Consider the following 12,878-nt stretch of genomic DNA (forward strand, 5'->3'; position numbering starts at 1 on the left):
CTTGGTAAAAATGTCATTACATGCAGTGGTGTAGTCTAGTTTTTTCTAGTGGGTATACTGTGATTTTGCCCTCCCAGTCAGAGCGACACCTGTCCCGTAGCGACACCCCATAAGCACCACCACACTCACTTATGCATACAGTATGCATCTACACCAGTGTTTGCTGCCTTGGCGGGGGGCGGGGGGGGGGGGGTGGCATGGACTGTACTTGTACATCAAGCTGCCTCACGCTACAGAAACAGGAGATAGGCTCCTTCCCTATGGGCCGTTAGGCTCCAGAACCATTGGTTCTCAAGGCTACTTACTTATGTGGTCTTGACTACCTGTCCACTTTCTCACCTGGTTCTTGCTCTCTCTCTGGTGTGCCGACACCATCCTGCTCTCTCCTTCTCTCCCTCCCTATCCTCCTCTTTCCCTCTTTTGCTGTCAACCAAAAGGCAAACATAACAACCAGAGTATTTATAATTTAATAAGAGGTATACATTGAATTCATATCAAATCCTAACATAATTCTAATTGAATATTGGGTTGCTGTGGGCAATGCAGTCAGACACTGTCTTTACTTACTCTCTCACCTGTAAGAAAATTGTATGTCCAACTACAAAAAACAGACATTTCCAATGAGTGAGGGTTTGTTCCAATGCTTCAATCCACTGTCCATGTACTGTAAATATGCCATTATGGTATTACCATAAAGCCCAACTCTAGCAGAATAAGAAAGATTGTATATCTACTTTAAGTAAAATAACAAAGTGCATCCAGTTAGCTCTTTAGCTGGCATGTGTGCAGCAGACTAGCTCATCTAATCACCTCTGAGCTAGCTAGCTTGCTAGTTCTTTGACACTATTATTCACACCATGAAACTATAATCAGACACTTTCTAATCACAATAATAACGACTAATTTGAACCAACTTTCTCTGTCAGAACACAGTAATTATATTTGCTAACGTTTCAACTTGCTTACTTTCTTCTGCAGAGCTTTCACCCTGCAAAAACTCTCTCGCGTCGCACGCGCACACAAAACAAACCAAAAGCATTCTCCAGCGGCACGAAGCTGTGTGTGGAGGTCTGGCCCGCCCGCGAATTTGCGAAACCTAGGATGGTAAGGGGAGGCAGGGCAATACCGCTACCTGATTGGTTGGCGAAGCACTCCCTCATTGCCTGCCTCCCCCTACCATCCTAGGTTTCGCAAATTCGCGGCCCGCCCACCCCAAGGCTCTGTAGGGGAAATACTGAGACTAGCATTCTGAACGACTGGTTATGCGATAACAAACATGTCAGAAAGTTCGAAGTACCGGTAAGTGCTTCGTAACACAGACGGGGTGAATTTTATGAATGAAAGTGAAAGTTCTGTCACAAAACGCCGTTACGTATCCTCGCGCATTTTCTAGTGGGTATACGCAAATCCTTGTCCTTTCCTAGTGGGTATACGGCGTAGTCCTGCGTATCACGTAGACTACACCACTGAACATGTGTATGTGCCCCCTCGCCCACAGTATTTTACTCAATATGAGCAAAACGAAATGTTAAAATAGTAATACCACGTTCATTGATAAAATGACATAAGGGATGGAAAGGGGGATGGCAGTTTTAGAAGGGGGATGATTTTTTCCTTGGGGCAAAGCTAGAAAAAAGCCCTTCATCAATGAGAAGCAAAGACCATAATGATTGAATGATAGAGGACTGGAGTAAGGTCATTTTCTCTGATGAGTCCAAATGTCAGCTTCGCCCAACACCTGGTAGCCTAGTCTAACGGTTAGACGGAGACCTGGAGAGGCCTACACGCCACAGTGTCTCTCACCCACTGTAACATTTGGTGGAGGATCGGTGATAATCGGGGGTGCTTCTGCGAGGCTGGAATCCGGCAGATTTGTCTTTGTGAAGGACGCATGAATCATGCCACTTATATAATTGCCTCCTTCTGCTCTGACAATGTTCCCCAACTCTGAGGATGGTCACAAGCCATCAAACCACACCGAAATGCTTGAACTTTTCAGTGTTATTTCACCAAATATTGATTTCTGAACTCTTCCTAAGTTAAAACATTAGTACTGTGTTGTTTAAAAATCAATTTGAACTTGTTTTCTTTGCATATTTGAGGTCTGAAAACACTGCATCTTTTTAAATATTTTGACCAGTTTTCTGCAAATAAATACTCTAAATGACTATATTTTTTATTTGGAATTTGGTAGAAATGTTGTCAGTAGTTAATAGAATAAAACAAAAATGTACATTTTACTCAAAACACATAGTAAAACCAGAACAGTGATCTCAATTTTTCCCAGAGCTGTATTATCACATTGTCAAATGATTGAAATGAAAACATTAGAACTAAACTACGCATTAAAAAAACATTGGTGGTTTCATTAAGTTTCATACCAAATTAGGTTCAGCTGCCAAAATCGTGTCCAATAGCATCTGATTAAGCCCTACTTATTTTAGTCAGGGATTCAAAAATACTAAATAATGAAGCGATCAGAGGTTAAGCAATGTATGAGAAGTATGTTTTACTCTGGATTAATTTAGAAGTAGGTCCTGATTTAAACCAAACTCTATCCAGGAAACCGCTATTTATGTAGGTGTGAGAGGGTTCCATATCAACAAGCATGCAGTGGCCCCCTTTCAAAAACGGATTTCAGCCTCTTGCGCCATCTAGCGACTGGCACAATACACTGCTACTACCGGTACATACAAAAGAAGAGAGAACAATGACCAGTGTTGTTGAGTAGAAACATAAGGTAGACTTTATTTGATGGTGTTCAAAACCTATATAAGGTCTGTCATTACAAAACAGGTTCCCCACACAGTTGTATGTCACAGAGATTGGAATGGTACACTCTGACAGAAAGGCATCAGAAAGACTGGACCTACAATAGAGAAGAAATACACTCACATTTAAGCAGACGCCCCCACCCCCATACACACTGCATCCAGCCATGTCACCCCCCCATACACACTGCATCCAGCCATGTCACCCCCCCATACACACTGCATCCAGCCATGTCACCCCCCCATACACACTGCATCCAGCCATGTCACCCCCCCATACACACTGCATCCAGCCATGTCACCCCCCCCATACACACTGCATCCAGCCATGTCACCCCCCCATACACACTGCATCCAGCCATGTCACCCCCCCATACACACTGCATCCAGCCATGTCACCCCCCCCATACACACTGCATCCAGCCATGTCACCCCCATACACACACTGCATCCAGCCAGGTCTTATATGCAAAGCCAGACGGTCTGTCGCCATCTGGTTTCAAAATCAACATCTTTACCTTAACAATACTCTGGAAAAAAATATATGGCTCATTTCATTATTTTTTTTCCTTCTACATCTGTTTTTCATTAATCAATTCTCTATTTAGACTGGAAAAATATGTTATACGTACTTAAATCTGTGCCCATTTCATCATTCGTTTCGCTAAACTCTAAAGCTCATTTCAATACTCACTGTAAATAGTTTTATGGCTGCAGGTCTTGGATGTGTTATAACAGCTATAACATTAAGCTTCATGTATTCAGATAAAAATATCAAACACCCGAAACACAAGACCTCATGATAGTGACATTCACTCAGGTCTCCTATAGAAACTATGAGTCCACCCCTCCATAGTCCACCCTGACGCCACCTACTCTCCCCAGAAGCCCCCCCACCCCCCCTATCCCCTAAAGTTTGCACCCTTGTGTTGGCAGCAGTGAGGAAAGCACATACAAAATAGACAAAATCTTAAAATAGCCATTTAGCTTCTCTAAGTGCAGCACAATCAGAAACGTTATTTTCAAGTCATTATTTTTCTCCCCCCCTCCAATTTCTTTCATACAATGAATATCACAAAAAACAAAAAAAAATCATTTCTCAGTTAAGAAACTAAATGTGAAAGGATAAATCTTTGATCAGACAAAAAAAAAGTTTACCAATATACTGTGGCCACACTGTAACATCCAAAAATAGTTTTAAGTTGAAATATACGTTTTTCTGCCAAAGGAGAGCTGCTGGCATCTGAAGTAGTTTTTTTTAATAGATTCAACATACTGATGAGGTTTTTTTTCCCCATTTCCCCCCCCATTTTTATCTATTTTCTTAGCCCCCCCCCCCCCCCCCCCCTCACCCTCCAGCCCCTCCCTGACAGTTCTCAGACGGCCTCCAACCGTTGCGGAGTAGAAAACAGAGTCCTGTGTCATTTGGCACATGAGGCGCTCTCCGTGGTAGCCGTGGTGACGTCAGGGTCCGCAGCCGTGGCGACAGTGGTGCTCTTGTCCTGGTTGTCGTGGTGATTGTTGTTGTTGCTGTTGTTGTTGTTCTGGGCGTTCTGGAGCCCGTGGCTGTTGTTCTGCACCGCGGCTCTCTCACTCAGCTTCAGATCATCCAGCTTCTTCCACAGCTCCTCCCTCTCCTGCTCCTTCTTCTTCTCCCTGTGGAGACACACACACGCACGCAAATAAGGATACACACAGGAATGCATGCATGCACACATTGTTCAACATTAGTGTTGAGAGGATCCCACTCACCTGTGTGTTCAAGACACTGAACCCCAAATTGCTCCCAATGAGCGGGCCGGCGCCTTGTGTGTGTGAATGGGTGAATGAGAGGCCGTTGTAAAGAGCTTTGGATAAAGGCGCTATATAACTGCAGTCCATTTACTCACCTCTGCCTGTCTGATTTGTATGAAGCTGTCAGCTCATCGAAGAGCGTGCTGTTCATCTCCATCAGGGTCTTCAGAACATTGTAGACCAGTGCTACAATCGTCCTGGAACAATAGGAGCAACGCAGTCATTAGAAACACACAAATACTAAGTCATATTAACAGCTCTTATACTAGGTCATATTAACAGCTCTTATACTAGGTCATATTAACAGCTCTTACACTAAGTCATATTAACAGCTCTTACTGGGTCTTTTATTCCAATCTTATTTTATAGATGTATTTTTAACTTGAAAGTGACATGGACCCTTATTATCCTATCATGTAATTAGTGAGGTACACTATTGACTACAGTGTTTCCCCTAGGTTTGCTGCCTTGGGGGGGTGGCATGGACGTGGCATGGACCCTCCCCCCCCCCAGGGGGTAAGACCCTGCGACATACCAGCGTCATGTCCAGGGGGTGTACTAACTTGTACATTAAGCCGCCTCACGCTACGGAAACAGGACATAGGCTCCTGCCCTATGGGCCATTAAGCTCAAGAACCATCGGTTCCAGAACCAAATACCAGAGTATTTATAATCTAATAAGAGGTATAAATTGATCCATATCAACTCATAACATAATTATAATTGAATATTGGATTGCTGTGGGCAATGCAGTCAGATAATGTCATTTTGACTTAACTCTCTCACCTGAAAAAAAAGTGTATGTCCAACTATAAAAACAGACATTTCCAATGCTTCAATCCACTGTCCATGTACTGTAAATATGCCATTATGGTATTACCATAAAGCCCAATTCTAGCAGAATAAAAAAGATAGTATATCTACTTTAAGTAAAATAATAAAGTGCATCCAGTTAGCTCTTTAGCTGGCATGTGTGCAGCAGACTAGCTCATCTAATCACCTCTGAGCTAGCTAGTTAGCTTGCTAGTTCTTTGACACTACTTTACACTTTCTAGTCACAATAATAACGACCAATTTGAACCAACTTGCTCTGTTAGAACACTCAGCAATTATATTTGCTAACGTTTCAACTTGCTTACTTTCCATCTGCAGACATCTCACCCTGCAAAAACTCTCTCGCGTCGCGCGCGCACACTCGCGCACAATCTTGTACACGAGTGTGTCCAGCGCGAAGCGAAGTGTGGAGATAGGTTTGGCTATGCGAGACTACTGGCGGACTAACGTTACCAACGAGCCCATGGCCTAAATTTCGTTGTTTGGTACCTGTACTGTAGCAATGACAAATAAAGTCCATTCCATTCCATTCCATGGGCTTGCCACTCGCCAGATTCAGGTTGGGTTTTAAAAAAAGCTGATATTTTAGCCTGCTTGTCAGATGTTTGGTGTCTACGTCCGTAATAATTCCTCTTTCTTGGGGAGGCGGGGGGTTCTGTTGGGGGGCGGCAATGGTAGGGGAAACACTGGACTACATTTTCACCTCCATGCCTGAAATCTATGGTAATTATGACTGCTTTAGCCAGAGGGTTAGAGAGTTGAGAGTGAGGTACGTACGGGTTCCAGTGTTCTTTGGAGATTCTGTAGAGACTACCGAACATGATGGGCAGAACCTTGTCAATGTTCTCTTCGATCAGGCTGAGGATGTACTCGTTGTTCCAGAAGTACAGCGCTCGCTCTGCTACCTGCAGGGACACACACAGGAAATGAGATGGGCTGCAGTCTTAACAAAGGATATGGGGTATAAATAGTCATTTGAAAAAATTAGGGTTCTGTGTGTGTGTGTATGTACCTGAAAGTGTGGGTTGGCCACACACTTGGAGATCTGCTTGAACAGGGGTTCCTCAATCTTCTTGAACTGTGTGGGCTCAATAACATCCAGAATCTCCTCAATTTCACCGAGGTACATCACCTTGACAGATGGAAACACACAAGACACAACCAGACACATGTTGGGATTGAGATATTTGAAGCAGCTGTTGTAGAAGTCAGCAGCAGCAGTAGACAGACTGGTGTTATCATTACAAAGAGACGTACTTCCTTCTGGCTACAGGTTTTGGGCCAAAACTTCAAGAGCCCTCGAATCACCTGGGGAGGCAACAGAGAACCATTTAGTGAAAGAAACATAACAGTAACGTCTCATATGCAGATCCTGTATGAACTACTAGTGTTGCAGTACTACATATGTGACACAGTCTGATCATTTGGTCCTCATATCGTCAACCAATCAAAATGTTCAGACTTTTATTTTGAAACACGGAATTACGTTTCAACGTTGTTGAGAATCGCAACACAAACTCGCTAGTCAAGCCAAAACACTGCAACGCAATGGATTGGGTGAGTAATCCCCACTAGGGCTGGGACGACGCGTCGACGTAGTCAACGACTACGTCAATACGTCGACTTGCGTAATGTGCGTCGCAAATAAACAACATGGCTGCGACCAGTTACGAGCGACGTGTCATTGATTTTCAATAACGCTTAACTCTCGCTTTTATTTTGAGCACGCGAAAACGAAACCGGAAGTCTATAATATCAGAATGTGCCTCTTGTTGTTGTTCAGAGTCAGAGAACAGATACCAAACTGCCGGCATGTTTGCTATAATTATATTACTTGGCAGTAGGCAGTCATCACTCAATGCTCGTCTCATTTACAGAACAGCATGGGTTGCTTGCACTGTTTGATCGCGTCATAAAAAATGTACGTCTCACATTCACATTCGAACATTCACACGGAACACGGAATGGCCGAACTCCGACTGTGCTGTAAAGTGGGTGGAGTATGGACTCCGCACATGCGATAGTATGTATACTAGTATACTAGATAGTAGTATAATCATGCGAGCTTTTATCGACCGGAAATCTCCGACACAGTCGTACATCAATGGCGCGCTTAAGGCTTATCCCTCTGAACCTGGCCGATCATTCAGTGCATCCCTACTCTCAAGTATTGTGATTTTCTGTCGTTTTTCTTTTCCCTGTCAGTGTCCCTGTTAGACATGCCATCATTATGAACAGCTAAGATACTGTAACTTGTTGACCTCCTAACTGTCTCTCGCGACGCGCCCGCCCCACACTTTGAGAAACACTGACCTATAATAATAATAACCAGGAGGCAGGCGGGGGGAGAGAGGAGCGTGGGAGGGGGAGAGCAGAGAGAGGGGGAGAATGTTATATTGTTACTGAGATCGTTATTGTTACTGAGAGGTATAGTTACGGTATTCCGGTTAGAATTTCACTCGAATTGCACTAATTAGAGGATTTTATGTTGGTATTTATTTTGGTATTCCTCCTGAAAATGACTTGAACTGGCCTACTGCATTACTTGCACTTTTCCTTTTATTTGAAGTTAACTTTTATATTTTATAATATTATATTTTATGTTGGACTGTAAGAAAGAGAGGATATTTTTTGTTGTGGAATATTGCCCTGCAGTGCAGAAGCCTAATTTATATATTTGTACAAGAATAATTGAATAAAATACTGAAATGTTAATAAGAGAAGTTTTTGACATTTATTTTGGGAAAATTAAGTGATACATTAATCGAACAGCAAAAATATTAATCGGCAAAAATAATCGCTAGATTAATCGTTAGAAAAATAGTCGTTTGGGACAGCCCTAATCCCCACTGCTACCTAGTTAACTATAACACTACTTTACATTGTTAGCAGGCTCGCAAAACAAGCTGTGTTAGTTGACTAGTGTGTGTCATTGATTTTCAACAACGCGGAAATGGACTTAAATCTTTCTAAAGAAAAGTCTGATCATTACATCAGATCCCGACATGAGGACCAAAGCGTTAGAATGTATCACATATGATAGAACTGTATTTAGATGCGATCAGCTGCGTATGAGCCATTTATGGTTTTCAATGACGTCAGGACTGTGTTTGAGAAAGCTAGTGGCCTTTCCTCCACTGTAGAAGACGTGCTGTGTATAACATGACAGCATTCCTACAGCCAGCGTATATCCTCATAGAACGTGGAGAATGTATATTAGCTTACCGGCTCAGTGAGGGTGGGGTCCTTCTCCAAGAATTGGACGACACAGTAAGCCAGCTGCAGGACACACAACAGACAAGTATATATGTCATGATAAAAAAAACAAGTCTACAGTATGTGGTGTAAAACACTGAGATGTCAAGTTCATACTATAGCCACTAGATGGTGCTGTCATCCAAGGCTTCCTTCAAGAACCGTGCTCATTTCTGCTCAAACAGTGCTGATGAGTTTGTTTTTTATCAGGGCTCAACACCTGCTTTCCATAAAGACAGACTAATATCTATGTGAAGCATACAGTAATATATTCTTACATTGTATTGGATGAGAATGTCTGTCTTTCCAAGAGCTTCAGAATCTTTCAAATTCAAATGCGAAAATGGAGCACGTTGGTCAACAAAGAAGTTTAAGCATCTTCTTAAACAGACAACCTATCAGCTTTCTGTCAGACTAACATCATGCTCTTCAGAGAGAAGATGTATTACACAGTACCTGGAGGTCCTACCAAGTGTGTGTTACAGTACCTGGAGGTCCTACCAAGTGTGTGTTACAGTATCTGGAGGTCCTACAAGGTGTTACAGTACCTGGAGGTCCTACCAGGTGTTACAGTACCTGGAGGTCCTACCAGGTGTTACAGTACCTGGAGGTCCTACCAGGTGTTATAGTACCTGGAGGTCCTACAAGGTGTTTGTTACAGTACCTGTGCGTGGAACAGGGCCAGGCCTTTAGCGGTGTGCATGGGGATGAGCACCTTCATCAGGAACTGCTTGTGTTCCGCCTTCAAAGGCAGCGCAAACCCATTGATAATGCTGCAGAAAGACAAAGGAACACTCCTGAGCAAATGGAAGAAGGTAGACCACACAGAAGACGACACTCCAGCCTTCCCCTGGTCCTCCGTACACAACTATGGCATGAAACAGAGGTCTGGGGTGAAGCACATCAAACGCCTGAGTGTTTGCAATAAACAAATTACACAAGAACTGCAAGTAGTTCAATGAAACTCATATTACAAGGGTTTTTATCCAAATTCAACACAAAATGCTACGTTTAACGACTACGGCAGTAGTCAAAATTATTCAACCCCTTCATGACAAGCATCTCCAGTACTTAGTAGAGCACCCTTCTGCAGTTATGACCTGCTGCAAACGGGATGCAGAGCCAGACACCAGCTTCTGACAGGGATCCTGAGGAATCTTAGCCCATTGCTCATGGGCAATGGCCTCCAGTTCAGTCATATTCTTGCATTTTGCAACTTCAAAACCCACTAGAGATTTTCGATGGGGTTCAAGACAGGCGACTGTGATGGCCACTCTAGAATCTTCCATTTCTTCTTCTGAAACCAAGCCTTGGTGGACTTTGAGGTATGCTTGGGATCATTGTCCTGGAAGGTCCAATGACGCCCAAGCTTCAGCTTCCTCACAGACGGCATGACGTTTTTTTCCTAAGATTTCCTGAGACTGATTCCATCATGCCCTCCACACACTGCAGGCAGGGTGTTCTTTTCATCATATGCTTCATTCTTCTTCCTCCAGACATACCGCTAATCCATAGGCCTGAAAATTGTTGTTTCATCGCTCCACAGAACAGAGTTCCAGAACTTCTGTGGCTTATTTATATGGTTTTGAGCATATTGGAGCCGACTTTTCTTGTGCTTTTGGGTCAGTAGTGGCGTACGTCTTGGAGTCCGGGCATGGAGCCCTTCAGTGCGTAGTATGCGCCTTACTGTGCAAACTGAAACCTCAGTGCCTGCTTGCCTCAAGTCTTGCTGCAGGTGTTTTGTCACTCTAGGGTTTTTGACCACTTGCCTCCTCAGGAATCTGGAGGCAGCCGCTGATAGCTTCCTCTTTCTGCCACGGCCAGGTAGTGTAGCCACTGTTCCTTTAACTTTGAACTTGCAAACTATGCTTCCAACTGTATCTCTAGGAACATTCAGTGCTTTTGCTATCTTTTTGTATCCTTTTCCTTGTTTGTGATCTCTTCTCTGAACTTTTTTTCGACAATTGTTTTGACTGGAAACCATATTTCTAACATGCAATCAAACGTCACTCTCAACAAACCCCTAGCCAGTCCAGGTATTTATGTTTTCTATCTCAAGCACACCTGAACTAATGAAGCCCTTGATTAGTTGCACCAGGTGTGCTTGAGACAGGGGGTTGAATAATTTTGAGACTGCAGTAGTGATTAAAAGTAGCATTTTGTGTTGAATTTGGATAAAATTAATTGGTAATATTAGTTTTAGTTTATTGAACTATTTAACCTGTTCTTGTCTACTTTGTTTATTGCATAACAGTAGAACATTTAGATTTAGGGTTAAAATTTTAATTTTGACAATAAGCCTAATATGCAATGGGGGCTGAATAATTTTTATTGCAATTGTAGAGCAGCCTGCAGAGACACTGAAGGCAGATCGTAGTGCAGCGATGGAGGTACGGCTGTAGCTCAGACATGCCTGAACGCTGCTCTCCCTTGCCGTGACACAGCATTTCTGTGCAGCATGCAGTGAAGAGCTAACGGGCCTCGACACCCTGACATCTTTCTGTCCGACTGAACGTTGTCGTGTCGCTGCAAGCTTGAATTCCTTCTGACAAAAATGTCACCACACTCACCTCCCCAGGATCTCCAGGAGCTCCGCCACTCCGTTGAAGTGGTCGGTCTCGTAGATGAACCTGCGAGACACGGACGACACAAACCAAAACAAAACACATGCGGTCAGCTCAACACATACGGACACAGTCAAACAGGCAGAGCGTGAGGCTCTGGACACAGCGGAGCACCAAGGGCATGAGCAGAAACAGCCCTCCTCTGCTCCACGGACGCTCGCTGACTTGAATAATAAAATTAAAAAACCTGAGAGATGTGTTCAGCCACTCCAGCACTTGCACCCAAACAAACCTTTATTTTGGTGGGGTGGGAGGTGGGGGGTGTTCTATTTTTGACTCACTTGAGATGCTCAGACTCTTAACCCCAGGCAGCAGATGGTCAATGTCGGCACATCCATTGTCGCAAACGCTACGCTGACTGTCGTTGACGATGTTGAGTGCCCCCCACCCCCCCTCCTCCCTCCCTAAGTTGCCATAGCCTGTGCTCATTGTGGTACTGTGTTCAGTAGGACTGACATAGGGTGGGGTTCTGTCATGTAGTGGTCGTGGTCGTGATGACAGATGCAAAGCTTGGTGATCTCAAGGACACAAACAATCACCGGGACGTATTGACAGCTGAACAATTGAACAATGGCGGTGGATGAGATAAACTACTCACAGACAGTGTGTTTATGATCGAGTGTAGAGGATTACATAACTGCATACAATGCTGTGTTCTTAGAGATATTGTGCAGGCTACCACAGTCAGGTTAGCACAGGGAGGCTAGCACAGGGAGGCTAGCACAGGGAGGCTAGCACAGTCAGGCTAGCACAGTTAGGCTAACACAGTCAGGCTAGCAGGGGTAGAATAGCAGGGGTAGGCTAGCACGGTTAGGCTAGCACAGTTCCTTGTAGCTTTACACTGACAGGAAAAAGAGGGGATGCAGACAGGTGTGGAGTCTCCGGGGCACAAGTGGAGTCTGACTGGGGCACAAGGGTGATCAAGAGAGGGGGGGTGGGGGGGTTAAGTTAAGGCTGGGGGTGGGGGGGTAGAGGTTAGGGCTGACATTGTAGCAAATGAAGCAAATGGGGAAAAACACATGTGATTTGGTATCACTGGACTACCAGGGGGTCAAAGGCAGTGTGTGTTTGTGTTATTTGAAGGAGACGCCGCTGTTTGTTCCCTCAGTGTGCTGCGCTCCTCCGCTCACCGTAAGAAGATGTTGTTGATCTGCTTCCTGATGAAAGCCCGCAGCCCCAGGAACTTCCCATAGATCCGATGCAGGACCGTCTTCAGGAAGTCCCTCTCTCTCGGGTCCTCGCTGTCAAACAGCTCCAAGAGCTACAGGACAAAGACAGACAAATAGTCACTCCAGGATCATTTAGACAGAATTTCTGGAACTTAATACCCAGCTCTATCAAACAAACTAACCCTGACCGGCTTCAAATCAAAACTGAAATCATGGCTGATAGATAACCAATCATGTGACCATTGACCACACAGAGCCACAATTTTATTTATTTTATTTTTTATGATGTCATATTTGATGTAATGTTTTCTTGAGTGTAAAGTGTGATGTTTTTTTTATTTCCTGTAGTTCTGTTTTTAACTCAATGTTTATAACATCTGAGGCCGTAATTCCCCTGTGGATTTACCTGCCCAGGGACTGCTGATGCAATT

The 12,878-nt window shown here is 44.0% G+C and overlaps 1 protein-coding gene across 1 annotated transcript in view; it reads right to left on the reverse strand.

Annotated features, from left to right (window-relative positions):
• Nucleotides 1-4,138: 4,138 nt before the first annotated feature.
• Nucleotides 4,139-12,878, reverse strand: part of ppp2r5a (protein phosphatase 2, regulatory subunit B', alpha isoform) — a 69,132-nt gene continuing 60,392 nt past the window's right edge. The window contains exons 5-13 of the mRNA XM_080541161.1: nt 12,409-12,539; nt 11,225-11,284; nt 9,319-9,427; nt 8,625-8,678; nt 6,657-6,707; nt 6,412-6,531; nt 6,177-6,304; nt 4,661-4,762; nt 4,139-4,427 (exon numbers count right to left, since the gene is read on the reverse strand). Coding sequence (XP_080397287.1) covers nt 4,193-4,427; nt 4,661-4,762; nt 6,177-6,304; nt 6,412-6,531; nt 6,657-6,707; nt 8,625-8,678; nt 9,319-9,427; nt 11,225-11,284; nt 12,409-12,539 — 990 coding nt within the window. The 3' untranslated portion in view covers nt 4,139-4,192. The remainder of the gene's footprint in view (nt 4,428-4,660; nt 4,763-6,176; nt 6,305-6,411; nt 6,532-6,656; nt 6,708-8,624; nt 8,679-9,318; nt 9,428-11,224; nt 11,285-12,408; nt 12,540-12,878) is intronic.

Source organism: Nansenia antarctica (assembly GCF_963989245.1).
Source record: "Nansenia antarctica genome assembly, chromosome: 1".
Classification (NCBI taxonomy): Eukaryota; Metazoa; Chordata; class Actinopteri; order Argentiniformes; family Microstomatidae; genus Nansenia; species Nansenia antarctica.